This window comes from Phalacrocorax aristotelis, chromosome 2 (assembly GCF_949628215.1).
Source record: "Phalacrocorax aristotelis chromosome 2, bGulAri2.1, whole genome shotgun sequence".
Taxonomy (NCBI): Eukaryota; Metazoa; Chordata; class Aves; order Suliformes; family Phalacrocoracidae; genus Phalacrocorax; species Phalacrocorax aristotelis.
Genome location: NC_134277.1, coordinates 60985885 through 61010927, shown reverse-complemented (window position 1 = coordinate 61010927; position 25043 = coordinate 60985885). Strand labels below are relative to the sequence as shown.

The following is a 25043-nucleotide window of genomic DNA, read 5'->3' as shown; positions in this document are numbered from 1 at the left end:
CCCCAACATCACTACAGACTGGGGGATGAAGGGATTGAGAGCAGCCCTGCGGAGAAGGACTTGGGGGTACTGGTGGACGAAAAGCTGGACATGAGCCATCAATGTGCGCTTGCAGCCCAGAAAGCCAATTGTCTCCTGGGCTGCATCAAAATCAGCATGGCCAGCAGGAAGAGTCCCCATACCTGGAAGTGTTCAAGTTCAGGTTGAATGGGGCTCTGAACAACCTGATCTAGTTGAAGATGTTCCTTCCCCTGGCAGGTGGGTTGGACTAGATGATCTTTAAAGTTCCCTTCCAACCCGAACCATGCTATGGTTCTATGACTTTACACATTAGACACTGCAGTCCATAGTGGGTGAAGTCAGCTAAAAGAATTTTATCAGCAGTTGTTTTAAATTTTCAAATGTTTTTGAAGCCCTAGATCAAATTTTTTAATGACATCAGTATAAGAAGTGAAGGTAGACAGTTTACTTATGCTAATTTAGCAATATTTATAATAGAATCATAGAACAACAGAATCATTTAGGTTGGAAAAGACCATTAAGATTACCGAGTCCAACCATTACCCTAACACTGCCAAGTCCACCACTAAACCATGTCCCTAAGTACCACACCTAAACGTCTTTTAAATACCTCCGGGGATGGTGACCGCACCACTTCTCTGGGCAGCCTGTTCCAATGCTGGATAACCCATCGGTAAAGAAATTTTTCCCAATATCCAATCTAAACCTCCCCTGATGTAACTCAAGGCCATTTCCTCTAGTCCTATCACTAGTCATTTGGGAGAAGAGACTGACAACCACCTCACTACAACCCCCTTTCTGGTAGTTGTAGAGAGCAATAAGGTCTCCCCTCAGCCTCCTCTTCTCCAGGCTAAACAACCCCAATTCCCTCAGCTGCTCATCATAAGACTTGCTCTCCAGACCCTTCACTAGCTTCATTGCCCTTCTCTGGACACGCTCCAGCACCTCAGTTTCCTTCTTGTAGTGAGGGGCCCAAAACTGAACACAGTATTTGAGGTGCGGCCTCACCAGTGCCAAGTACAGGGCACAATCACTTCCCTACTCCTGCTGGCCACACTATTCCTGACACAAGCCAGGATGCCATTGGCCTTCTTGGCCACCTGGACACACTGCTGGCTCATGTTCAGCTGGCTGTCGATCAGCACCAGGTCCTTTTCCTCCAGGCAGCTGTCCAGCCACTCTTCCCCAAGCCTGTAGTGTTGCATGGGGTTGTTGTGACCCAAGTGCAGACCCAGCACTTAGGATTTTTGAACCTCATATAGTAGGCCTTGGCCCATTGATCCAGGCTGTCCAGATGCCTCTGTAGCACCTTGCTACCTTCCAGCAGATCAACACTTCCACCCAACTTGGTGTCATCTGCAAACTTACTCATTTGTATCATTTGCTTCTGAAATGAGGACTGAATATTATCTATCAGTATATTCCCCTTCTAATTAGAGGAGATGGTACACCATTCTTAAAAAGTTTCCACTTCCAGATGAAACGACCCAGTATTTTATCATGAAAGATGCTAAACTTAGACTGTAAAAGTTTCTTTGAGCTGAGCACATCAAATGATATTAGGTATGAACTCATTTAATATAGCACAGATATCCAAGAACTAACTGCAAGTCCATTAAAAAACAGCCAAAACCAAACAACAACAACAACAAAAACCCCACAAACACAAAAAAGAGAGAGGAAAAAAAATTTCATAAGAAAACCTGGAGAAAATAAGTCATCCAGACAGACACTCAAAATTATTCCAGCAAAAAAAGAGTGCAATAACAGAATTAATAGTATTTATCTTACTGTCACTTACCCTATTTCATTACTTGCAAGAATTTGGTAGTATTAAAGTGGAACATTTTCACATCAAACTTTTTATCAAGTTTATATAATGATGACTGAAAATTATTGCAAGGTATTTTAAAATAAGCATCGTAATACATGAATCAACCACTGACCAAAACCAACGAGTTCTACAAGTGTTTTCTCTTTCTCTAAATTGTGTCTAGATTTAGATGAAATGCAAAACAGGATGGGTATTTAGCATTGTTCTGAGAGTTACTGAAGTGATTTACATGAAGGTTATGTGCCAGGCAACTCAGCATCATTTGCTGTGAAAGTTTAGCTATTATGCAAAAAAGATAACTGAAGTTCACAAGAAAACTACCAGAAAAATTATTCACAACACTTGTGTGACACTGTTTAAAACTGGCAGATCACAGAAAAGAGAGGTTTTGTGTGTTTTTTTGTGTGAAAAACAACTGAATTTTTTTTAGAAAACAAATTTTGAGAGCATTCCTTCAAAACAATTCAGAACTGTGCACGTGCTGCGATGTCAAGTGTGTATTAGCATTTCAGCCACATTTCAGATTGCCAGTGGGTGGCATCAAGAACACCATCAGCCATGCTGTATGGAACAAACACTCTATAAAAAAAAAAAATCACAGAAGGAAAAAGCACTCTGTCACACATTCCTACTGAAAATGTGTGGTGCATCATGGTCCAACACCTTACATAACTGGCGTGGTGCTGTGGCTGCACACATCCTATTAAAAAGAATTTCCAATCCCTTAAGAACCATCAGCAATTTACTATAACACCCAGACACAAAATTCATGTTTAAAAATAGTAAGTTAATTTGTTGCACCTCTATTCAGACAATATCAGTCAACACCTAGTCAGTATCACTCTGTGATAAAAAGGATTACAATAAATTAAAGCAGCTATCACTTAGCCATTATATCATTATAATTGCTCAGTATCCTCACTAGTAGCCACTCAGTATCATCAGGCTGTGAAAGGCCAAGTAGGTTCAAATCTACTTTTGAGACTGTAATATAATTTAATAGCAGAAGTTAGACCAATGTAGTTTATTTTGGCATACCTTGCAATTTTCATGACTTTTGTGAAAGAATAGTGGCTTTTCCTCTTTGAAATTTACTGCAGAATATGGCTCTTCTAAGATTAACCACTGTACCCCACAGAATTTGCAGAATAATGTACAGAAGATGACTAGTGTCTAGGCCACCTCTTGAAGGAAAAAGTGACAGTATGATACAAAGAGGTATTTCCACAGTCCACCACCACATAATGGTGCTGGAAAACACAGGTGCAACCTGTGGAGAATTTAAGGTAGGCATTGACAACTTAAACCAACAGGAAATAAACTTAGAATCATAGAATCATAGAATGTTTGGGTTGGAAAGGACCTTTAGATGTTATCTAGTCCAACCTCCCAGCAGTAAGCAGGGACATCTTCAACTAGATCCGGTTGCTCAGAGCCCCATCCAACCTGACCTTGAATGTCTCTAGGGATGGGGACTCCACTGTCTCCCTGGGCAACCCATTCCAGCACTTCACCACCCTCACTGTAAAAAATGTCTTCCTTATATCCAGTCTAAATCTACCCTCCTTTAGTTTAAAACCATTACCCCTTAACCTGCCACAACAGGCCCTGCTAAAAAGATTGCCCCCATCCTTCCTGTAGTCCCCCTTTAAGTACTGGAAGGCTGCAATAAGGTCTCCCTGCAGCCTTCTCTTCTCCAGGCTGAACAACCCCAACTCTCTCAGCCTTTCTTTGTAGGAAAGGTGCTCCAGCCCCTCAGATCATTTTTGTGGCCCTCGTCCGGACCCGCTCCAACAGGTCCATGTCCTTCCTGTGCTGAGGCCTCCAGAGCTGGATGCAGTACCCCAGGTGGGGTCTCACCAGAGTGGAGTATAGGGGCAGAATCACTTCCCTGAACCTGCTGGCCACGCTGATTTTGATGCAGCCCAGGAGGCAATTGGCTTTCTGGGCTGCAAGCACACATTGATGGCTCATGTCCAGCTTTTCGTCCACCAGTACCCCCAAGTCCTTCTCCACAGGGCTGCTCTCAATCCCTTCATCCCCCAGTCTGTAGTGATGTTGGGGATTGCCCAGACCCAGGTGCAGGACCCTGCACCTGCCCTCGTCAAACTTCATGAGGTCTTCACATGGGCCCACTCCTGCAGCTTGTCTAGGTCTCTCTGGATGACATCCTGTCCTTCTGGCATGTCAAGTGCTCAGCTCAGCTTGGTGTTGTCTACAAACTTGCTGAGGGTGTGCACGATCCTGCTATCTATGTCATTGATGAAAATGTTAAACAGCACTGGTCCCAGTATGGACCCCTGAGGTACACCACTCGTCACTGGTCTCCATCTGGACATTGAGCCATTGACCACTACCCTCTGGATGTGACCATCCAACTAATTCCTTATCCACCAAACAGTCCACCCACCAAATCCATATCTCCCCAGCTTAGAGAGAAGGATGCTGTGGGGGACAATATCAAAGGCTTACAGAAGTCCAGATCGATGACATCCATTTCTCTTCCCTTGTCCACTGATGTAGTCACTCGATCACAGAAAGCTATTAGGTTGGGCAGGCAGGACTTGCCTTGGTGAAGCCATGTTGGCTGCCTCAGATCACCTCCCTGTCCTCCATGTGCTTTACCATAGCTTCTAGGAGGAGCTGTTCCATGATCTTCTCACTTACTGAATGTTCCTGAGGAAACGCGTATTTAAGGAGTATTGATAGTATGGTTGTTCCTAAGGATGCAAGTCACTCAAGGGTGATGCTAACAGCTTAAAAGGATATGAAAACACAGTATGCGCAAAATCCATTTTCAAATAACCAAAGTGTGCTCTGTGAGGTCTCATACTTTCAGTGCTTGTTTGCTCTCTAGTATGTATGGGGCAGAAATGACTTGTAAGTATAGCCGATTTCTCATGAGACATCCTACAAGGGACCTGTACCATTCACTTTTCCATGCATCTAATGTCTAGATGACCCTGTACTTAGTTATCTGTTCTAGGCTCTGTTCCACCTACCTTCTGACTAGAGACCCTCCTGGTAAAGAGGAGGGTTTTCCTATTATTAACTAACATAAAGAATGAGTACTTGGCAAAAGGCAGCAGTGCTCTTACCAGTAGTACTTAGTTCTGAGGATTTTCAGCTTCATATGATCACCTCCACAGGTAAGCAAGCCTTTAGAGAGCAGGAAGGAATCTCTTGGAAAAGCTGCACAGCTGGCATACTCCTTCCAGTGCCCAGTGTATCTCACCATTGCATAAGGCTTACACCCCAGCTGGTCAACAATGAATTACACTTCCAATTGTTGTACTATTTATGACTCACTGTGCTATCTTGTCTTACTCCAAACTAGGAAAACAGACACGGCCCTGTTGGTTTGAAGACAGACCAGACTATAGTCCTTTGCCAAGGCCCTGTTTGTCTAGTGGGATGTGCCTAAGATCTGGGCTACCAATACTGTAACTACCCACACAATGAACCCACAATGTGGCAAACCTCTCAGTTAGTTGATCAGGCTGAACAGGGATTACAGGGGTTCTGACTTGTGGGCTTTCCTCCTGCAGTTCAAACAAATAATAAACACACACACACCCCCTTCTATTTCTACTATTTGCGCTTCCTTTTCACTGTCTAGCTGGATGCTGGTGCTTGACACCTTTGCCTAGCAAATCTACTGATCTCAGTTTTCAATGTGGTTAACTTGTGTAGACTTAAAACCCAGTGACCATAAATTTAGCCATCACAAAAGGTATTTAATCCTGTATTTCAAACAGACAAAAGCAATACTCACATCACTTCCCCATTTTACATGCCTTTTTTTTTCTGCAAGCTTTTTTAAACTGTTTTCCAATGGCCTAGACAATGTCAGTCATGAAGTACTGAGCCTGACAGAACTCCTCTGCCCTGACAGGTCACTGTCAGGTGGATATTCTCCAACCTAAATCAGAATAAAATGGATTACAATAGCTGCTATTTCTCTTATAAATTCTGATGACGAAGGCAGTAAATATTTCACACACCAACACGATATTTAAATCAAGGGTTGTGTTAACTAAACAGGGAACAGACTCTAAATAAAAACTCTCTGTACTCTTAATTTTTCCCATTCAGAACACTGAGCGTCCAATCTGATTGTGTGCTATCATCAAATTACTGAATATCTATGTTAACCACACTAATCATCAAAACAAGTTCTGGGTTTTTTATACTGATATCAAAACCAGACAGGACCAGGATCAAGATCTTGAGAGGGTCAAGACAGCTTTAATGTGGTTCAGATCAGGTCTCACTTGATTGTAGTGGTATGCAGACAAGTTGAAAAATTGCTACTGTATCAGACACTGTATTTTCAAAATAATTTGTTTTGCAGCTGAGTTGAGGGAAGGCACAGACTCCCATCCTGTTACTTAGCAATGTAGAACAAGGCAGGTTTTAAATGAATTTTTTCCAGCCTATTTGCTATGGACAACTGACAAATGCCAAACAGCAATCTAGATGCATCAATAGTCTTTCAGAGCAACACAATGCCTTCTCAGTCCCTGAAAATCATGATTTTCATACTTTAAGCTTGCATTTCAAGGTCTCAAAAATATTTGCTTATGACTAGCTACTGCTACCACTTCAGAGTATGACTACCATGTACTGAATTTAATGGTGCTTCATGCTTACAAACTATCTATTCAAGGGTCAGAAATTTTGTTAAAAACAAAATAATTGTTTCATGGACCTATGAACAGCTGTGATTTGTCCAAGCATGTGGCCAAACTGGCAATTTGAGCAACAAAAGCCCAGTTTTTAGGACTGTCTTATTAGATCTTAGATGTTAACCAGATAAGCATTTGAACAATCGCTAGAAATTATGCTGATATATCTCTCCACAGTCACCATCAGTAAGCAGAAGAGAGAAATGCTATAATTACCCTAAAAAAGAGAAGTGCTATAGCTATGTCAGTGAAGGGAAAGGGGAAGATCAACCAACACAAGTCCCACTATGTTTGTGGGTCTGTTGATGAATAGGACGTAGATACACTCGAAAAATCGTGACACAGAGAATTAATGCTGTCTTATAACCTAGATAAACGACTCCAATTTCACAACTGCTTTTTGGAAATACAAACATTTAACCCTAAGACGTTCAAACGGGCGGCAGTGCACACCCTTCCTCTGCCCAAGGCCTGTGGCACCTCTGCGTACAGTCGTTAATTACGGCGTTACAGACGGACTGGCTGCACCCCATCCCCCGGAGCCCTACGGGAGCCCGGGAGCCCTATGGGAGCCCCCAAGCACAACGGCACGGTCAATCAGCTCAGGTAAATGGCAACTTCGTGGCCTCCGCCACCGGGAGCCCCAAACCCGCCCCCAGCTCCCTCACCGGGCGCCTAACGGAAGATCCCTGCCCTGCCCTGCCCTGCCCCTGCCCTGCCCCTGCCCTGCCCCCGCCTCCAACGGCACACCAACGCCACGCCACACCCCAGCGCGGGGGAAGCCCCGCCCCCGGCGCACGCGGCGCGTCCTCACAGGCTGCCACCGCCCACTGGCACCGCCCCGCCTTCTTCCCGCCCAGTGGCGACAGCCCGCCAATCCCGAACGGCTATGTGGCTCCTCGCCCTTAGGGGCGGGGGTGGGAGCACCGCCTCCCTCCCGCCACGCCACCTCCCCCCTCTCCCAGGGCGACTGCGCCTGAAACGCGTGGCAGCCGGCGGTTGGTGGCTCTCGGGCGGCCAATGGGGGAGAGGCACCTCAGAGTAGGCGTCTAATTTTACGCACGGAGGGGCGCCTACCTGGTGCTTTGGCTGGTCGCGCCCGCCTCACGCTGCTCGAAGCGGCGCCGTGGTTGCTGCTAGGGGGCCGCCAGCGCCGCGTTTCTCGCCCCCGTGACACAAGACCGGGCCTTGCGCGTCGGAGCCGCGGCGGAAGGGCACGCGAGGCGATTGGCGGCCGCGCCGCGCGCGTCGCAAGGCAGCGGCCAATCAGCAGGCGCGGCGTCCCGCGAGGGGCTGTGCGGGCCGCGGCGTAGTGAGGAGCGGGGCGGCGGCGGCGGCGGCGGGATGAGGTTGAGCGCGCTGTGGGTGCTGGTGCTGCTGCTGGGGCTGGTCCAGGTCGCTTTCCTGGCGCGGGGCGCGGCGGCCGAGGACTTCGACGACGACAGCGGTGAGCGCGGGGGGCTGGGGTTGAGCGCGGGCAGGGGACGGGCTGCGTGCGGGTGAGGAGGGGAACGCGCTGGCGCCGGCAGCCGTTGGGCGCGTGGGTGTCTCGGCGTCCAGTGCGCGGCCCCGCGCCCCCCGCGCGGCGCTGGGTGGTCGCGGGCTGCGGCTCCCTGCGGGTCTCTGGGGTGACCCCGCGCTGTGAAGGCGCTGATGTCTTGGAGAGTCTGCTTGTCACAGCGCTGTTCGTGTCTCCTCTGCGCGGCAGCTCTGCCTCGCCTCTTCTAAACACGGAATTAAAAGCTAGTAATTGACCATTTCGGCAATTACTCACTTTTAAATTGCAAGTAAATTTGCAATTTCGTTATCCAACAGAGTGCTCTTTTCCTTATCCCTTCGTTCAGGGGATCTGGGTGTTCTGTGTGTTTCAAACTGATTGTTTATATTTTCCTAGAAGGAAGGCCATGTGTCTCTAGTTTCTTGGTGTTTCTTCCCATTGTCTTTAGATTTCACTGATGCGTGCCTTTCCAAAATTAGCTGAAACAACGCTGCTCTGACTTACCAAGTTTAGCACCTGTACGTAGGAGGCAGGCATTTGAAGGTGCTTCTTTTCCTTGTTTTCAAGCATCTTTCACGTGGATTTTGAGAAATCCTACATCTTTCATATTTTCTATGTTCACACTGCTGTATGTTAAGTATTAAAGGGCATTGAGGGAGACAGGATTATGGATGACCTCCTGAACTCCTGCCCTGCAAATTCATGCTCAGTGAACAGGCACTGAAACTTGAAGAAATGCATTTATGTCAGGTACCTTATCTGTGTGACCAGCTGTGATCTGTAGGATAAAGATCAAAATTTTTTTTTAGTAGGATATAGTATCTGCAATAAGGAGATACAGGTATTTCAGCTTAGAGGTTTACAGGAAGCTTTACAGGAAGATTCTGTATTATGTCTGTTTCTCTGCTTTTAGCTAGAACGCTTAGTTGTCATCACTTTATAGCATGTGACAAAACCCAGTATTGATTTCCCCTACTACCTTCAAATGATGAAGTATCACCTGCGATGTTACAGCAAAGTCTGGGTGCTGTGGCTGGCAGCAGTAGCTTAGCTTCTTGTGGGCCAGGCTCTTATCAGTATTTCCCATGTGTGCTGCTCTTTTCATTATATGGGTTCTCAGGATCAAAGATGCACGGTGATGAAAGTCTTTCCTACTGTGTGCAAGCTGAACACTTATCCATTGCATTTTCCTATTTCTATTGTGTATCTCAAAATTGTATATAAATCATGTACTAGACTTCACCAAGTTTTTGCTTTAAAAATACACATAGTTAGGGATTTCCGTTTGTGCCCTTGACATGCAGACCTGTATTAAGTGGAACAAATTTACTTGGCAACAAGCAAGTAACCTTATGTAAATTGATTGTTTGGACAGTGAAAAATTCAGATGAAACCAGGCTTGTTGCACTGTATGGTTTTGGAAGAGAAGTTTGACCAGGGCAGTGAGGAAAATATGCTTGCAGCAAGGTTAGCCTAGGTAATGACTGTTACGCCCTTTGGATCCTGATGAAAGAAAAGGAGGGGTCATGTAAAGGATCCACTACAGAAAAGGCTGAGGAAGACTGCTCTCGGAAAAAGGCTATTGAAAGCCCTGGCAAGTGATTACAAGACCTGACTTCTGTGTTTCTGAAAAATGAGCTCATCCTGTTGAGAAATGCACACTGCGGTGCCCTGCTCAAAAGGAAGCTTTCAGGCAGAATCCAGAAGTCATTGATGTCTGGATGCAGCTTAAGAAAAAGTCACTAGGCCAGACTTCCAATAAATGCTGAAAGTTCAGTGAAGTTACTAAAAGAATTAATTTTGCGTAGAGTAGTTGTCATCCTGAATACGGCCTGCCAGCCAATGTCATGTACCTGAAGTCTTAAAATGAGTGTTACTTACCTTCATCGTGATTTTTGGCTTAGGTAAAAATGTGTTGAAGTTTGTGGAAATGCTCTGGTGGTGTAAAATGAAGTATTTTACTAGGGGACAGGTTTTAGCCACAACTGTCACTTGTTGGTTTGTCTACCTGCTTCACAAGTAGCTTTAAGAAACAAAGGCATTTCACTTTGGGTGCAACTATTTTATTTTCATGAGCTGTTTTATGCAAATATTTATTAGCTACTTCTACCATATCAGGTCTCGCAGTTATAACAGATACAGAATGAGTCTATTCAGATTGTAAATCACTAATGCAAAGGCAAGTTTCTTGTTCTTAATGAAAAGAGTCCAGCTTACCTCTCTCATACTTGGTGATGTCCTCGAAGCAGGTCTTTCAGTCCCAACACTAAAGGGGATTTTACAGGCAGCTGTGATAGCCCTAGGTGTCGGTGAAACTGGAGTCTACAGAGGGTGAGTCTGTGCTCTTAAGGAACAATTTTATAGGTGTGGTTAACTTTTTCCCGAAATGCATGCCCTCTGTAAGCCAGTTGGGAAAAGCTGGAGTCCTGTTAAGGCTACTCTCCTGCCTCCCACCTCCAACGAGGAGGAAGTAGTGGGTATCTATAATGCCCATGACAATGTATCACTGTCAAGGAAGTTTCAGGATGGCAGGCGCTTGCAGTGAAATGTACAGGTGCTTGCAGTGAAAGATACAAAACTGTTTCAGTGATGGATGGTAGATCTAGTGGTAACATTTTCCACTTCTGCACGTTTTTGTAGGTGATGCTTTGTTCTCTGCTTTCTAAACTCTGAGCCTATGCCACGGTAACTGTGGTGGCCTTTTTCTCTCAGGGGTGGATAGTCAGTGTAGTAAGCAGGAATGAGAGTCGTAGCCTGCTGGTTTCAGACATGCAGGAGCAGAACTGGCTGACTAGTTTTGCTCAAATTCTCTTGTCAGGAAAAATCAAGTCTGAAATTATTTGCTTGGAAAAGCAATGGGCATTGCACAACTCACTGGTAATTTGGACACAGACCAACCACGAACACCCTGCAGTGAAACATAGCCCTCCAAACTGCCGGGCATGCATGTAAGCAGAATTTTTGACTGCTGAAAGCCCTTGAAAACTAGCTTTTTTTCACCTGTGCAGTCCTGTAGGTACATGGCTGCTGTAGATTTGCTTCAAGGTTGTTTGAGACTTCAGCCCTTTCACTGCAAGTGTTCAGAGGCAGCAACACAGGAGGCATTGTCCACTTGCAAATAGTGCTTTTAGTTGCTTCATAGATCAGGTGAAACAGTAATAGTTTTTGAAGGAACTTAATCCAGGTGACTACTGTTGTGTGATAAATGATATCCTGTGATCTTTCTGCTCATCAGAAGTTATAATATGTTGGTGGTGTATAAAGTTGGCTTCTAATTAAAATTAATGTGTGCTCTCCAGGGCTGCATATGGTTTTCTGAGAGCATATAGACTTATTCTTTTAATACCATCTTCTAATAGAAAAATGGCTGTTGCAATTCAGCCTCATCATTATGTCCACAGTGAGCTTGTACCTATGGTCTGCTGTTGGTCTGAGAACAGTGGGTTTTGTTTTTAATCACTCTGTCATACCTGGATACTACATATTTATCATTATTGACTTTCTAATTCCAGGTGAAATCAGAGCATTTTCAGAATTCTTGTTCTGAAAAGTAACTTACATGTACATGGTCTGCTGCCATACTGTAGTAACTCTTGTCAGCTTAGTCAAAAAGTCAATTAAAGTTGAGAACAGTTTTGAACAAGAAACCTTAATCTCTCTCTTTTTTTTTTTTTTTTTTTGTAATCCTGATCTTCCAGTGATTTGAAAGGGCCTTAGCTTCATTGTTATAGTTTTCATTAGGGGTGAGGTATTTTCATGACTTGTTGAGTGGCTGAAATGCCTTTAAAGTCATTCAGGAAGGCCTGCTTGCCTTGAATGGTAGCAGTTTTAAAAAAAAGTTTAGGGGAACATGTGAAAGATCAAATGTTAAAGAAACCATCTCAGATTCCAAGCCAACAAAGATTGAACCAGTTAAAATGTCCTGGCTTCAGATCTCGTGTGCGAACTTTGGTAATTTAGCAGATCTGCTTTTTACTTGAAAGGCCTGTTCTGGACTAGCGGTTTCAGTCTCCTTAAATCAAAGGCCTCCCCAAAAGTTCTGGAAAGACTTTTTCACTCCATTTATTACAGAAAAGAACCTTGCATCTGCCAAATGCATGGAAGTGGGTTTAGACAGGACTTCTGTGACAGTCATTTACTTATTTGATTTTACACTCACTCTGCAGCCTGGTGCTGATCCAGAACAGAATGATGCTCCTGTGGGTGAAAAACCTTTTTGGTGAATTGCATAACTGAAATATTACTTTAACTGAAAGCCAGTTACATTGAGGTGGCAGGGGTGGGATTGAGCAGTCAAGAACAGAAGCATAATCTGTAAGTGCTGCCTCTAAACCACCTTAGCAGTAGTAGTATTAGACCTTCACACAGGCAGAGCATAGCAGTTATGTTACAAGTGTGGCAAGTAAGGATACAAGGAAAGTATTGGGGACACATAACATCTGCTTTTTTGGTACAAGATGCCTAATTTTTCCAAACACAAGTTGCTGTGCTTGAAGGACATCTGGTTTGCTGCATGATAGAGTGCTTCTGTTTGAATTCAGGTATCATATATGTGCCCTTCTTGCCCAACAAAACATGTCTGGTGCCTCACTTCCCACATTTCAACAAGACACCCAACAGACTTTGGTAGCAACTGTCACACAGGTCTGCATTGATTCTTGTTGTGTCCATTTTGTCAGTTTTCCCTGAAGACTGAAATACATGTTGTCACTTCATTGAAATATTGATATTGTTAGCTGGCATAGTGTGGACAGCAATGAAATGGTACCAAGCAAACATCAGAGTCACAACTCTTTGCAGACTGAGGTAGCTGTCGATATATGTAAAGCAGGAGCTAGCCTGTGTTGATTTTTTTTTTTTTTTAACCACAGGACATACTTAATCCATCTGTAACCTGGTAGTGCTATTTTAATGTTAAACTTGACACAATCTAATCCATATTGCACTTTTACTTTTCCAGAATCTCTTACAAAGGAAGCTGATGATGAAGGTGATGATGATGACAAAGATGATGAAGATGATGATGATGATTCTGAAGTTAAAGAAGAAAATGGCATATTAGTCTTGAATGATGCAAACTTTGATGCCTTTACTGCAGACAAGGACACTGTGCTGTTGGAGTTCTATGCACCATGGTGGGTTCACAGCCTGTGGTACTTCCTTAGGTGCAGGATGGGGTGGCTGTTGGGGGCTTCTCTGACAGCACGCACTCCTAAAAAGTGAGCTTGGTTTGCAATCTTAAAAATTATTTAGGAGTAGCTTGCCTACAGAAGAAGCACTGGACTCTGCCGTAGTCCAGGGTAGGAGGTGGTTCTGGTGGTGGGAGGTACCCTTCTCCCTGCCCCTGTACCATGCAACTGCCTGTTCTTTCTCCACAGATGTGAGTCATGCTGAGGAATCACATGCCAAGGGAAGCACAGCCCTGGTTCCATCCCTGCTCTGTGCCTGTTAGGGAACAGAGATGGTCCCAGTGAGTTCCAGAGAAGTCACGCAGTGTGATCTTGCAGCCTGCTATTGTGTCCTTTTGCTGGCCCACTGAGAACTAGTGTATTTGCTTATTTAGATGAAGGAATGGAGGAGACTTCCCTAGCAGGGGAATTGGTTGAAGGTTTACCTTCTCAAGTTCAAATCTCTGTCCTTGCCAGAAGGGTGTGGTGTGAGTAAGGACATAGTTTGGTCATATTATCAGTTTAAATAGCGCCTCATGCATCTACCTAATGATGATAATTCTGCAGGCATACCAGGGTACACAGAGCAATGCCAGTGTGCGCAGGGGAGCTACAATGGATTTACCTACATACAACTGAGACAAAGAATTTTGGCCAGAATGTATCTTGTCTTGCATTCTTATGGACAAAAATAATAGGGATAGTTAGTGGGGAAAAACAAGACTAGAATATGTTTGCAGTCAAATTGCTGAGTTAGTGTTGCAGCCAGAACCTCTCTTCCTTAGTGATATAAAGACAACTTACTCACTTGTCCTTTTCTAGTCTTTGAATAGAGGGGAGATTATGATATTGCTTGAGGTGGAGTTGTATTTTAATTAATGCCACACTCATTACAGAGAATCCTATACCTGCGTGGTTGTAGGTACTATTTCTGCAGCTGTGGTTTGCCTGCATGAAAACTGAACGTGTAGCTTAATTTATCTGAGCAGAAAGATATGTGGTCATCACAAACTAAACACCTCTCTGTTTTTTTCTACTCCCCCTCCTGCCAGCTGAGAGGCTAAGGAGTATAGGCTGTCTGCTATGTGACTTTCCCTCTTTTTTTTTTTTTTTTTTTCCTTCATTTTCCTGGTTTCATCTTCAGCTCATCAAGCTATATTTGGCTTTTCTTATGGTGATATCCTCTGTTGTCCTAGCTTCTGCATCAGGACCCTCTGCTTTTCCCAAAGAGTTCTGGTGTGGCCAGAGAGAGAGCAGGTGCTGCAATACCATGGTGGGTGTGGGATTTCATTAGGCCACCTTAACTACTGGTTCATTTTTCCCTTTAGTTCAATTTAGGGTGCTGGGTAGAGAAGATGAACCTGGATTAGGGAGAAGCTGGTCTGAATAAGACCATATTTGGGGGGCCAGGAAGAAGCATAGTACAAGGTTTGCAATTTTGTTTTAAAAGGAATTTTTAAATTTTTTTACAATGGCTTTATAAAATGCATATGGAAATGTGTTGCCTTTTGAATGAAGAAAAAAAAAAGTTGGGATTTGAACAAACAGCACGTTAGGTACACTTACTCCCTATCTCTCCATGATCTGAAAACAGAGCAAGACAAACGTTCTTATGTTGATGTTATGAACATCTGTCAGAAGGCATTCTGGAAATGCAGAATAGCAAAATAGCCTTGTGGGTCTCTTGTACATTTATGTATCTGCTTGTGTCTTCCTCTGACAGGTGTGGGCATTGCAAGCAGTTTGCTCCAGAATATGAAAAGATAGCCAAAACTCTGAAGGAAAATGACCCTCCTATTCCAGTGGCCAAAATAGATGCTACTGCAGCTACTTCGCTAGCAAGTCGTTTTGATGTCAGTGGCTACCCAACCATCAAAATCCTGAAAAAAGGCCAACCTGTTGACTATGACGGTTCTCGGACCGAAGATGGTAAGCACCAGTACTTTGCAGTTCTCTGTAAGAAAGCAAAGTAGTATATGTGACTATTTTTAAGGACTCTCATCTCAAGTTACTCTATCTTAAGCAGAATAATATTATGAAGGCTGAAATTTTGCCTGTCTTCTCAGTTGGCTGTATGCTAGAGGACAACTTTGCAGGTAGTGGGTAGTGCTGTTACTGATGGAAGGTTTCTAGAAATTACTTGACTAGAAGAGGAGGTAGTCTCATGCTTGCTGAAGGATCAGCTAATAAGAGGCATCTGATCTGTATTTTGGCTGTGTATAAAACCACTTGTTTCTTGCTTAATGAATGTGTCCAACTTTAGTCAGAGAGGAAACTACCTTTTCTGTCTCTCTTGAGATGGAATTCATGTGCTAGGGTGCTGCAAAGTACAGATCTGTGTTCTGCATAAGTAAGATGCTCTATGGGGTTAAGAGAAGACCTTCTTGCCAATACCAAAGATGAAGTAAAGCATAAAGGAGCTTGATAAAGAAAGTATTCTTCTGTATGCTTGAGATGTAAACTTTGGTCCAAGACCATGCTTGCCACTCTGATTTTAAATTCTTGATATCAACTCTTGCATTCGATATGCTACTGTAATGATAATACAAACTTGCTGATTGGGCTATTGAACTGAATTTCAGCAATTTTGGCCAAAGTCAAGGAGATTGCCGACCCCAGTTGGACCCCTCCACCAGAAGCTACCCTGGTATTGACCCAGGATAATTTTGATGACATCGTGAATAGTGCTGACATAATCCTGGTGGAGTTCTATGCTCCATGGTAAGCAACAAGGCAGTCGCCTGTACTTCCCTAGCACAGCTGGCCTGAGCATGCTTGGTGAACCTGTTTTCTGTTATGCCTCTCTTAGAGGCTTGCCTTGTTCAGGTATGAGTAGCTCTGGTCTACCTTACTTCTAATCTGGACCTAGGATGGCATTACAAGTCACTTGAAAACTAGACTAGATCTGTGTCTCAGCAAGGGGTGGGCTCCAAAACTTGACTGAAGATTCTCCTTATTTACTAATTTGGGAACATGTTGAGAGATACTGAAAACCAAAGGGAGTTGGTCCTTAGTTGAAAAATGGCCTCTAAAAATGAAATTATGTATGTGGGGCCAGACATAGAGGCTAGGTTCAGGCTGGAGAGACAAGTCTTCCTGAACTGAAATGTCCTCTGTAGATTGAATTACCCCATTTCTACTTTCTCCAGTCTGGAACATGTAACTCTTCCACTTCAGAGGTAGAAGGTACCTAGCAGGACTCATGGCTTGTAAAACTGAGTTCCCCTTGCCTTCCCTAGGTGTGGACACTGCAAAAGGCTTGCTCCAGAATACGAGAAGGCTGCCCAGGAGCTTAGCAAGCGCATACCTCCTATTCCCCTGGCTAAAGTTGATGCCACTGCTGAAACTGAGCTTGCAAAGAAGTTTGATGTTACTGGCTACCCAACTCTGAAAATCTTCCGCAAGGGCAAACCTTATGACTACAGTGGTCCACGGGAAAAATACGGTACTACAAGTTCTGTTTTTTCTTATTTTCTGAGGGATTGACCACAAATGTTTTGATGTATCTATAGGACTTGCAGACTTGTTAACATTGTAGCAGTGGTAGTTGGGGAAACCTGGAAAATGTGCGTTCATACCTACATAGGCCAGTAGTATAAATTTGATTCTAATCTTTATAACATCTTATGGTGGTACTAAGAGCTCCTTTTAACATAAAGTAAGTTAAATACACATAGTGAAGCAGTGGCAGTATGAGTAAATGGGCAGCCTTTAATGGCACTGGAATGTACCATAAGGACTGGCAAAGTGCTCAGTATTAGGTTTCAATAAGAGGGAAGACTTAAGACTATCCAAGTAGAACTTTGGCTCATAACAGGTTTGGGAGACAGTGAAGGGTCTGAAATTTCATAAAGGAGGGTTACTCAAAAGATCAGCTGATATCCGTGGAACTTATGCTTGACCACCTCTTCTGAAACCAACCTGAAATAGAGTATCTTTAACTGCAGCTTTAAAAATGGGCCGAGGGTCTTGTTGATTTGGTCTTTCAGTTAACGTGGGAAGGCTGCACAGAAAGTTGTCCATGGGAAATGTGGTGTTAAACAGTGTCATAGAATGAATGCCTGAACCTTTTAGTTCGATACATGTTCTAAGCAACTTTTTGGGGGTGGGTTTCTCTCACAGGTATTGTTGACTACATGATTGAGCAGGCTGGTCCTCCATCCAAACAGATTCAGGCTACCAAGCAGGTACAGGAATTTCTGAAGGATGGGGATGATATCATCATCATTGGTGTCTTTAGTGGAGAGAATGACAAAGCATATCAGCTCTATCAGGAAGCAGGTAAAGAATGTTTTAAAATATTAATGAAATGTATGTTTTGTTGAGATTCTGCCCAGGACTTTGGGCATGGAGAGATCCTTTATTTCTGCTCTTAGTTCAGTGGGGGAGGTTGGGGAGAAATAAGAGGGGATTGAAGGGTGGTGATCTACTTGTACTCAAGAAAAAAAGCTTACACCAGGTTTTGAGGCTGCAACTAAAATATCAGCCAGTCATAGGAGATAACTCCTCTTTGATATTGTGTCCCTAAATACATTCAAACTAGAGAGGAGGGAAAATTCCTAGCTGAGGAACAAATTGCAACTTCTTGGCTTAAAGCCTTGCTAGCTTTGCCATCTGCTATTGCTTGTTTCATATCTGACAGTTCCAGAGGCTGGACTCTGCTGAACTTGTTTGGGATGGGATCAGTTTAGACTACTCCTGGCAATGTTTATTCTTAGAAACCCCTTTGACGTGACACATGGACTGTCTTGGTTCCTTTAATCAGTCTGCGTCTCACATGATTGAACTACTCACAGCCACCTTTGGTTTCTGCCGGAGCCTTGAGAGCAGTGTGGGCAATTCTCCCCCTGGCTATGCCTGCTTCTAAGGCTGCTGTCATTTATAGTTGGATTAGGAACTGATTTGGTTGCTCCAGCATAGCAAGATACAGAACTGTTTCCCAAGCTGCCCCAAAGCAAATAGATTGACTAGGTGACCTAGGTGAGTTCCTTTCCAGCTCTACTTTCTGTTACTTGGTGGGAAGCCAAGAGGTAGGAGACTGATAAACAAATAGCTGTTTCACTGTATGTGTGTTGGAAGGTGTTCAAGGTTTTTTAATATGTAGAATAACGTATCAAGTAGATGGGCTGTTGAACAACATTCAAGTAGTGCTACTCAAATTGTACGTATCTTCACATGCTTCTTGCATGTTTTCCAAGACTCTGGGTTGTTCCATGTCCCACTGAGAATGGGAGGAGAGCTTCCTTGCAGTGCAGTCTCAAGATTTCAGTCGGAGGCTGTTGGTTCACTTCTTGATGACTTTTCCTTCTCCCTAACCTTAATTTTTCAGCGAATAGTTTAAGAGAAGATTACAAGTTCCATCACACCTTCAGCAATGAGATCGCAAAACTATTGAAAGCATCTCCAGGAAAACTGGTTGTCATGCAGCCAGAAAAATTTCAGTCAAAGCACGAGGCCAAGATGCATGTTTTGGATCTTAAAGTGAGTAGCTGATCCAAAGCTAGAAAGTTTGTGTGCGAATTGAGGGTTCTCTTTCTTTGCGTTTATGAGCAGTTGGCCTCTTCCTGTTGGAAGTACTGCACTACATATTTGAGGCAACCTATTTGTCCCCTGAAATGGTATTGCTTTGTTTGAGAATGTTTTATGAAATTAACCCAGAGGTTACGTATTTAAATAATAATGTATCATTATAATATTCAGTTTAAGGGTAGAATACCAAACTATTTTTAGTGCTCAAGGATTTGAAGAATATGGTGACAGCATTGTTTATAACACGCCCCTTTCTCATTTATGCATCAATATTGGTTTTCAGTAGATGTAACAGAAATGCCACTTAAATCCATTTGTCTGACCATTTTTTCTGCATGTTTTTTAATCAGGACTCTACAGATGGCTCAGAAATTGAACAGCACGTGGTAAAACATGCTTTGCCTCTAGTTGGTCATCGCAAGCCTTCCAATGATGCTAAAAGATATGCTAAGCGTCCTCTAGTGGTTGTCTATTATTCTGTAGACTTTAGTTTCGACTATCGTGTTGGTAAGATCGCTAAGTTTACCATTCCTCCACTTTGGGAGGAAGCAAGCAGTAAGTAATCAGAAATTACTAATCCCATGTTCTGTTTTTTCAGCTACCCAGTACTGGAGAGGCAAAGTCCTGGAAGTAGCCAAAGACTTCCCTGAATATGTGTTTGCTGTTTCTGATGAGGAAGATTATTCTTCTGAAATAAAAGATCTAGGCCTGCTTGAGAGTGGAGAGGATGTCAACGTCGCTATTTTGGATGAAGGTGGCAAGAAATATGCCATGGAGCCAGAAGAGTTTGACACTGATGTACTCAGGCAATTTGTGGTGGCATTCAAAAAAGGTACAGTTTCTAAAGTAGGGTTCTCTAAGTCATTTGCTTTGTTTCCCCTTCAAAGAGTTTTTCCTGACGCAACGACTACAATAAATTCATACATGCAACCTTACAGTGCTCTGTGGCTTAAAGCTTCTGGATGTTTCTTGCCTTTTTTTATCTCAGATCATTAACTTTGTTGCTTGGACTATGCTGTGGCATCTAGCTATATTCTAAAACTGAGGATGTTTGGCAAGCCTAAAATGTTCTTGCAGCTTTGAAGTGTGAGCTGATAATTTATACTAGTCCCAAATACAATAAATCACTGTCTAACTGTTGTGGGTGGACAGCAATAAAAAGAGGTAGAAAGGTTCTAGGGAATTGTGAAACAGATTGCCCATATTTCACAAGGTTATTGTTCTAAAAGGTCACCAGCAAGCTAGCCTACGTTTCATGCAGAGGTAAGCTCACTTACTGGTGCAATGCTTTTTCCCTGGTGGGAGGATGTACTTCTGCCCTTTCTTGGGGGAGATCATAAGGGCTGCTCTTACTGTATTCTAACAATGAAATGGTATGTGTTTTGCTTCCTTCTAGGAAAACTGAAGCCTATTGTGAAGTCCCAGCCAGTGCCAAAAAATAACAAAGGGCCTGTGAAAGTGGTAGTGGGTAAAACTTTTGACACCATAGTAATGGATCCAAAAAATGATGTTCTTATAGAGTTCTATGCCCCATGGTGTGGACACTGCAAGAAACTAGAACCAGTGTATACCGAGCTAGGCAAAAAATACAAGAATGAGAAAAATCTAGTCATAGCCAAAATGGATGCTACTGCCAACGATGTGATGAGTGACCGCTACAAAGTGGAGGGATTTCCCACTATCTACTTTGCTCCGAGGGACAAGAAGAACAACCCTATTAAATTTGAAGGCGGGGACAGAGATTTAGAGCATTTGAGCAAATTTATAGAGGAGCATGCAACAAAACTCTCCAGAACAAAAGAAGAGCTTTAGATAAGATGAGGGTGGTGAAGAAAAATTGTTTGTACAATGTAGTTAAAGCAAGTTACTGACAAACCTTGATGAGAGAAGAATTAAGCAGTTTACGCAAGGAAATCCTTGAGCAGTAAAGCAATTGCAGTATCTTTTTTTATACGGCAGAATTTTTTCTGGACACTGAACAACTTCTTTAATATGAATGTCTTATATTAGTTACGGTTTTGATCTTTGGAGAAAATACATCCTTTATTTTTTGTGACTATCTTAAGCTTGATTCTTTGCCTCCAATGCAACTGTTCTGTTGTTTCTGGGGTTTTTTGTTTGCTGTTTTTTTGTTTGTTTTTCTTTTTTTAAAGTTAAAAGATATTACCAGAAAGAGAGGGAAAACCAAATGCCTACACCGAACAGGTTTCTTTCTCTTATTTGTTGGTATGGTTACTGGGGGGAAGGGTGTTTTGAGCCAATCTTTCTTCTGTTACGTTTCTGTATACCTATTCGTGTGACTATATCTTTGCTCATTACTGAGGGTAAGAATGGAGGTTTTCTAAAGTATCAATGAATTGTTCAGTCCTATTGAAATAAGACATGGTGTCTTGTTAACTAAATGTGCTCTAGACCTGTCTGCTTTTGCTTTGTGCCCCTCTGTAGAGAGGGTAATGCTAAAATAGCAAGTTTTTCTAATTTACCTCTCTTTACTAGTCCGTACTGACCCATTTATATCTTAGTCTTCCCAAGTATATTTTGAAGGAGTTGGAGTGTGGTGGAAAGAGCATCTTGTGGGTGGTAATGCTTGGATTCTGGTATCAGATCTGTGTTACTGTTTCCTTTCCTTTTGCAGAGAGGAAAGTGTTTGATAGTGATTTTCTTTTGGGGAAGCAGACCAAGACTTTCTGATGGACTTTATTTCTGTGGCAGTTACTGCAGGTATAAAGGAAGATCACATCCACTCTAAGCTTTACTTGGAAGTATGTGCATTTAAAAGTGGATCTTGATCTTGAATGTCCCAGTTTAGATACATCCACAAATTTATGGGACATGTTGAGGTGGCAGACTTACATATTCCAGAAGCATTTTCTGCCTCTTCTCAGAGCTGTGATGCTGTGGTGTGTGGGACTTGAGTGTCACTGAGGTAGTTTTGATACATATTTCATTTTATGGGTACTGCTTCTCTCCTAGAAGCACTGTTTTCTGTCTTACAAAAGATCAATATCATCAGTATTCCTTCAGCATTAGCTTTCAACTTCAGTCCTTCCTTGTTGCATTAGTTTTCAACTTTTTGGAAGGTGTGCAAATCTAAAACTGCTGCCAATCTTCTGTCTTTTTTCTGCAGCCTTCTGTGTACAAGGGTAAACTCGTGTCCAGGAGGTGGCTGTTAAGGTATAAAGACACAAAAGGGCCTGCAAGGGGCTGTGTAATCCCTATGCTTTTGTATTGCACTTTGCATCACTGTTGAAGGGACATGTCTCCCTGCTGTCTTAAGAGGACAGTTTCCCACTGTTAGCCACGGGTTGTTATCAAGTTGTTCTTCCAGAGGTGTATGTGACTGCTTGAAGGCTTTCTCTTACTTAACAATTTATCTGAAGCTTGCAAACAAAACTCACCAGCAGATTACAAAAGAAGGGGACAGTATCAAATCTCCAGGAGTACTGGGGTGTGTTTGAATGCCATTCAGCTCCCATTGTTTATCAGCAAAAGCTAGGAGGTGCTAAGCAACTATTCAGTATCAGATCAATTGCTGCTTTGTGTTAAAGCAGTGTAATAATTCACTTCAGGCTCTGGCATTGTCAGTCTCCTCTTTTCATAGTTGAAGATTTTTTTCTCTACTGTCTTTTAAATGTACAGATATGCGTTAAGCTTATGCAGTATTTCACCTACAAAACTCTTACCAAGTGCATTATCTTCCCATCACTTGCTATTTCTGTTTGCAGCTTTTCTGTAGAGCCTTCACAGGCCATGATCTGCGATTTAAATGTCTGTGCTTTGGCAACAGGACTGAGATCAGGTTTAGCTGAGCACCAGCTTAATTAGAGGTGACTTTTTTCAGCTTTACATAAGTGTACGTAATCCAAGTAGCAAGTTCTGTCCTGTCTGCCAGTTGAGATCAACTCAGTTCTTCAAAGAAGTAGGCACAGATGTTTTTTTTAATCAGTTCTTAAACGTAGTTCAGTTTCTATTTCTAAGCAAAAACCTTGAGTAATACTGCAGGGAACTAAATTGCTCCTGCTTGTTAAGGAGTTGCAGGCTTGTAGGGATTTATTCCAAAACAGATGTTGCCTAATCAACAGGAGGACTTGGATAAATATGGAACATGTGGAAGGGAGCGTGAAAAGTACCTTTGCTGGTGGTAGGGACTAGTCAGGGCTGAAGCTCCATTCTTCTTGGGACAATAAGTGTAAAAGTTGATCATGAGTTTCTCCCCTCTCTTCTTGCAAGTGCTAACTTACTAACATTGTCATTGCCAATGCTGTAGACTGTCATAGCCAATGTTTCTATAGACTTCCTCCCAGCATGAGCTGACACCGCTCTGGGATGAAAACAACCTCTCCAGCCTGCTGGGAGTCCTCATCGCAATAAAAGGCACAAGGCCCAGGGGAATGTCCAAGGTGTGCTTGCATGGCACTCCTGCCGGATTTCTTTTCCCTGCCCTTCCAGGTGGAGGCAGCCTGGTATACAGTTACTTTGGGGCTATGCTCAAAGACCTGAATTCTGTTCTGGAGCCACAGTGCTTTAGTCAGAGCTGAATAAGGAAGAAGAATATGCTAGTTTTAGTATTGCTAACTTAATTTCTTGACAGCTGTGAGCCGCAAGAGCAGGCAGCGTTACCTCAGGTAGGTTATAGGTTTGGGATATAAGCAGTAAAGGGAATGAGGAATTGATACATCCTTACATTGGTCTTTTCTGGCTGCATTTCCTGTGAGTTGTTGACTCTGCCACACACCTTGGCATCTGTATGCTGTAATAGATGTATTTATCTTGATCACTTCCCAGGAAGATGAGAGGGTACTGTTGCCTTTCTGCTTTGGGCAAAGGCATACTGGAAAGCAAACTGCTCTCCTTAGTTCCAATATCCTATTCTCTGCTGTGTGTACTATCAACATCACATCAAATTTGTGAAACTAACCGGGATGGCTGCATCATTAGGCCTCAGTTAAAGCTGTCTACCTGAAAAGTGATTTAAATGTGATTGTCTCTTAAGGCGAACGGGTCATACCATCTTTTGGAATTGCTATTAAATGCAGTATGCACATCTGCTTTTTCCTTCCTGGTGCACTAGGATGTATTCCTAAGCATCCTAAACTCCATTAAAGTATTACCTAAGTGCCACTGATGGGCTTTTGTGTTCCATTCTTACAAAAGGAAATAAATAAACAGTATGCAGTGTAAAAGAACAAGGGAGCCCCTCACTTGCTGTCACCCACAGCTGGATGAGCATAGGGCATCACTTCTGATCATACATCTAGGTAGAAAAAAGCCTGCAGTTCATGCTTTGGCACAGGACTGGCAGTTCCCAGGTAGAGTCCAAGGAGCTTGGCCTGGTGTAAATATTTCCTATACACTAAAATCTTCCATAAACTGCAGTACATCTTTAAGCAGTCAGACATGAGACTTCTTCAGGGCCACTTCCTTTCCCTGAAGGGTCAAGGAGTGAAGTAAGCAGCAACTCCAGCACAGTCAGTACTCCTTGAGGGGTGAGTTAATCTGTTCTCTGTGGGACATTCAGGGTGATGGTAAATACTGGCCTAGGATCTTGATACTGCATTAAGTGCTAGCTTTAGTACTGGAAAAGATTGATAATAGTAAAAGGATATGTCTCTCCACAGTCAAGGCTATTACTTGCTTTCTATCTTAAACAATTTTATACTTCAAGACTGTTAATTATGGTGATGCCTGGGTATGGCCCAAGACTTGGTTGGTAGCAAGCAAGGCACTGCAGATCCAGAGACTAATCCACAAAGTTTCTTTCTTCTTGTGCGTGAGGCTGTGTGAGGAAACTGGCTTCTGAAAAGTAGAACATGAATCAGAATATATGGGTTAAAGGCTTTTCAGAAGTAGTGGTCAGACTTTTGTCCTTTCCTTTGTGGTAGGCAAGAGAAGCCACTGCAAGCTGTCCATGCTCCAAAAGGCTTTTTGGTCACAGCCTGCATTGGAAGCAGACAAGGATCAGAGGACTGAGTATTGCAGTCTGTACATTCAGCTGTTGATGTGGGGTAATGAGTACATCAAGCCCTATGCAAACAAGAATGTAACCCACTTAGTCAAACTGGTACAGAGCCTTGTATTTGATATTTGTATTAACCTATTTAGCTTTGGTTTGCTGTACTTAAGTTGCAAAACTCCCTTTTCAGTGCAGAGCAGGTGTGGTGGTTTGATCTGTGACAACCCTAGTCAAAAGCACTGAAATGCTGTAGCACCTTGCTTCAGTTGCCAGGCATTTCTGAGACTTCAGCTAGTGGTGTTGCAGGAATCACTGCACATCACTGCAGTGTGTTTGTCAAGGGAGGTCTCCC

At 43.1% G+C, this 25043-nt stretch overlaps 2 protein-coding genes across 2 annotated transcripts in view; one reads left to right on the top strand and one right to left on the bottom strand.

The window, feature by feature from the left end:
* The window catches only part of RAMP3 (receptor activity modifying protein 3), a 96612-nt gene extending 88901 nt beyond the window's left edge, over positions 1-7711 (bottom strand). The window contains exon 1 of the mRNA XM_075083789.1: positions 7621-7711. The gene's annotated coding sequence lies outside the window, so the exon portion shown is untranslated. The remainder of the gene's footprint in view (positions 1-7620) is intronic.
* A 51-nt stretch (positions 7712-7762) lies between these two features.
* PDIA4 (protein disulfide isomerase family A member 4) lies at positions 7763-23859 on the top strand. Its single transcript, XM_075083785.1, has 10 exons — positions 7763-7990; positions 13002-13176; positions 14933-15138; positions 15792-15930; positions 16449-16654; positions 17332-17490; positions 18539-18690; positions 19089-19245; positions 19337-19570; positions 20135-23859. The coding sequence occupies exons 1-10, from the start codon at positions 7888-7890 to the stop codon at positions 20548-20550; spliced, it is 1947 nt and encodes a 648-aa protein (XP_074939886.1). The 5' UTR covers positions 7763-7887; the 3' UTR covers positions 20551-23859.
* Positions 23860-25043: the final 1184 nt, after the last annotated feature.

Coding starts and splice junctions, on each gene's coding strand:
- PDIA4 (XM_075083785.1), top strand. CDS start 7,888: ATGAGGTTGAGCGCGCTGTGGGTGCTGGTGCTGCTGCTGGGGCTGGTC. Junction 13,177..14,932: donor TTGGAGTTCTATGCACCATG/GTGGGTTCACAG, acceptor TTCCTCTGACAG/GTGTGGGCATTGCAAGCAGT. Junction 15,931..16,448: donor GTGGAGTTCTATGCTCCATG/GTAAGCAACAAG, acceptor TGCCTTCCCTAG/GTGTGGACACTGCAAAAGGC.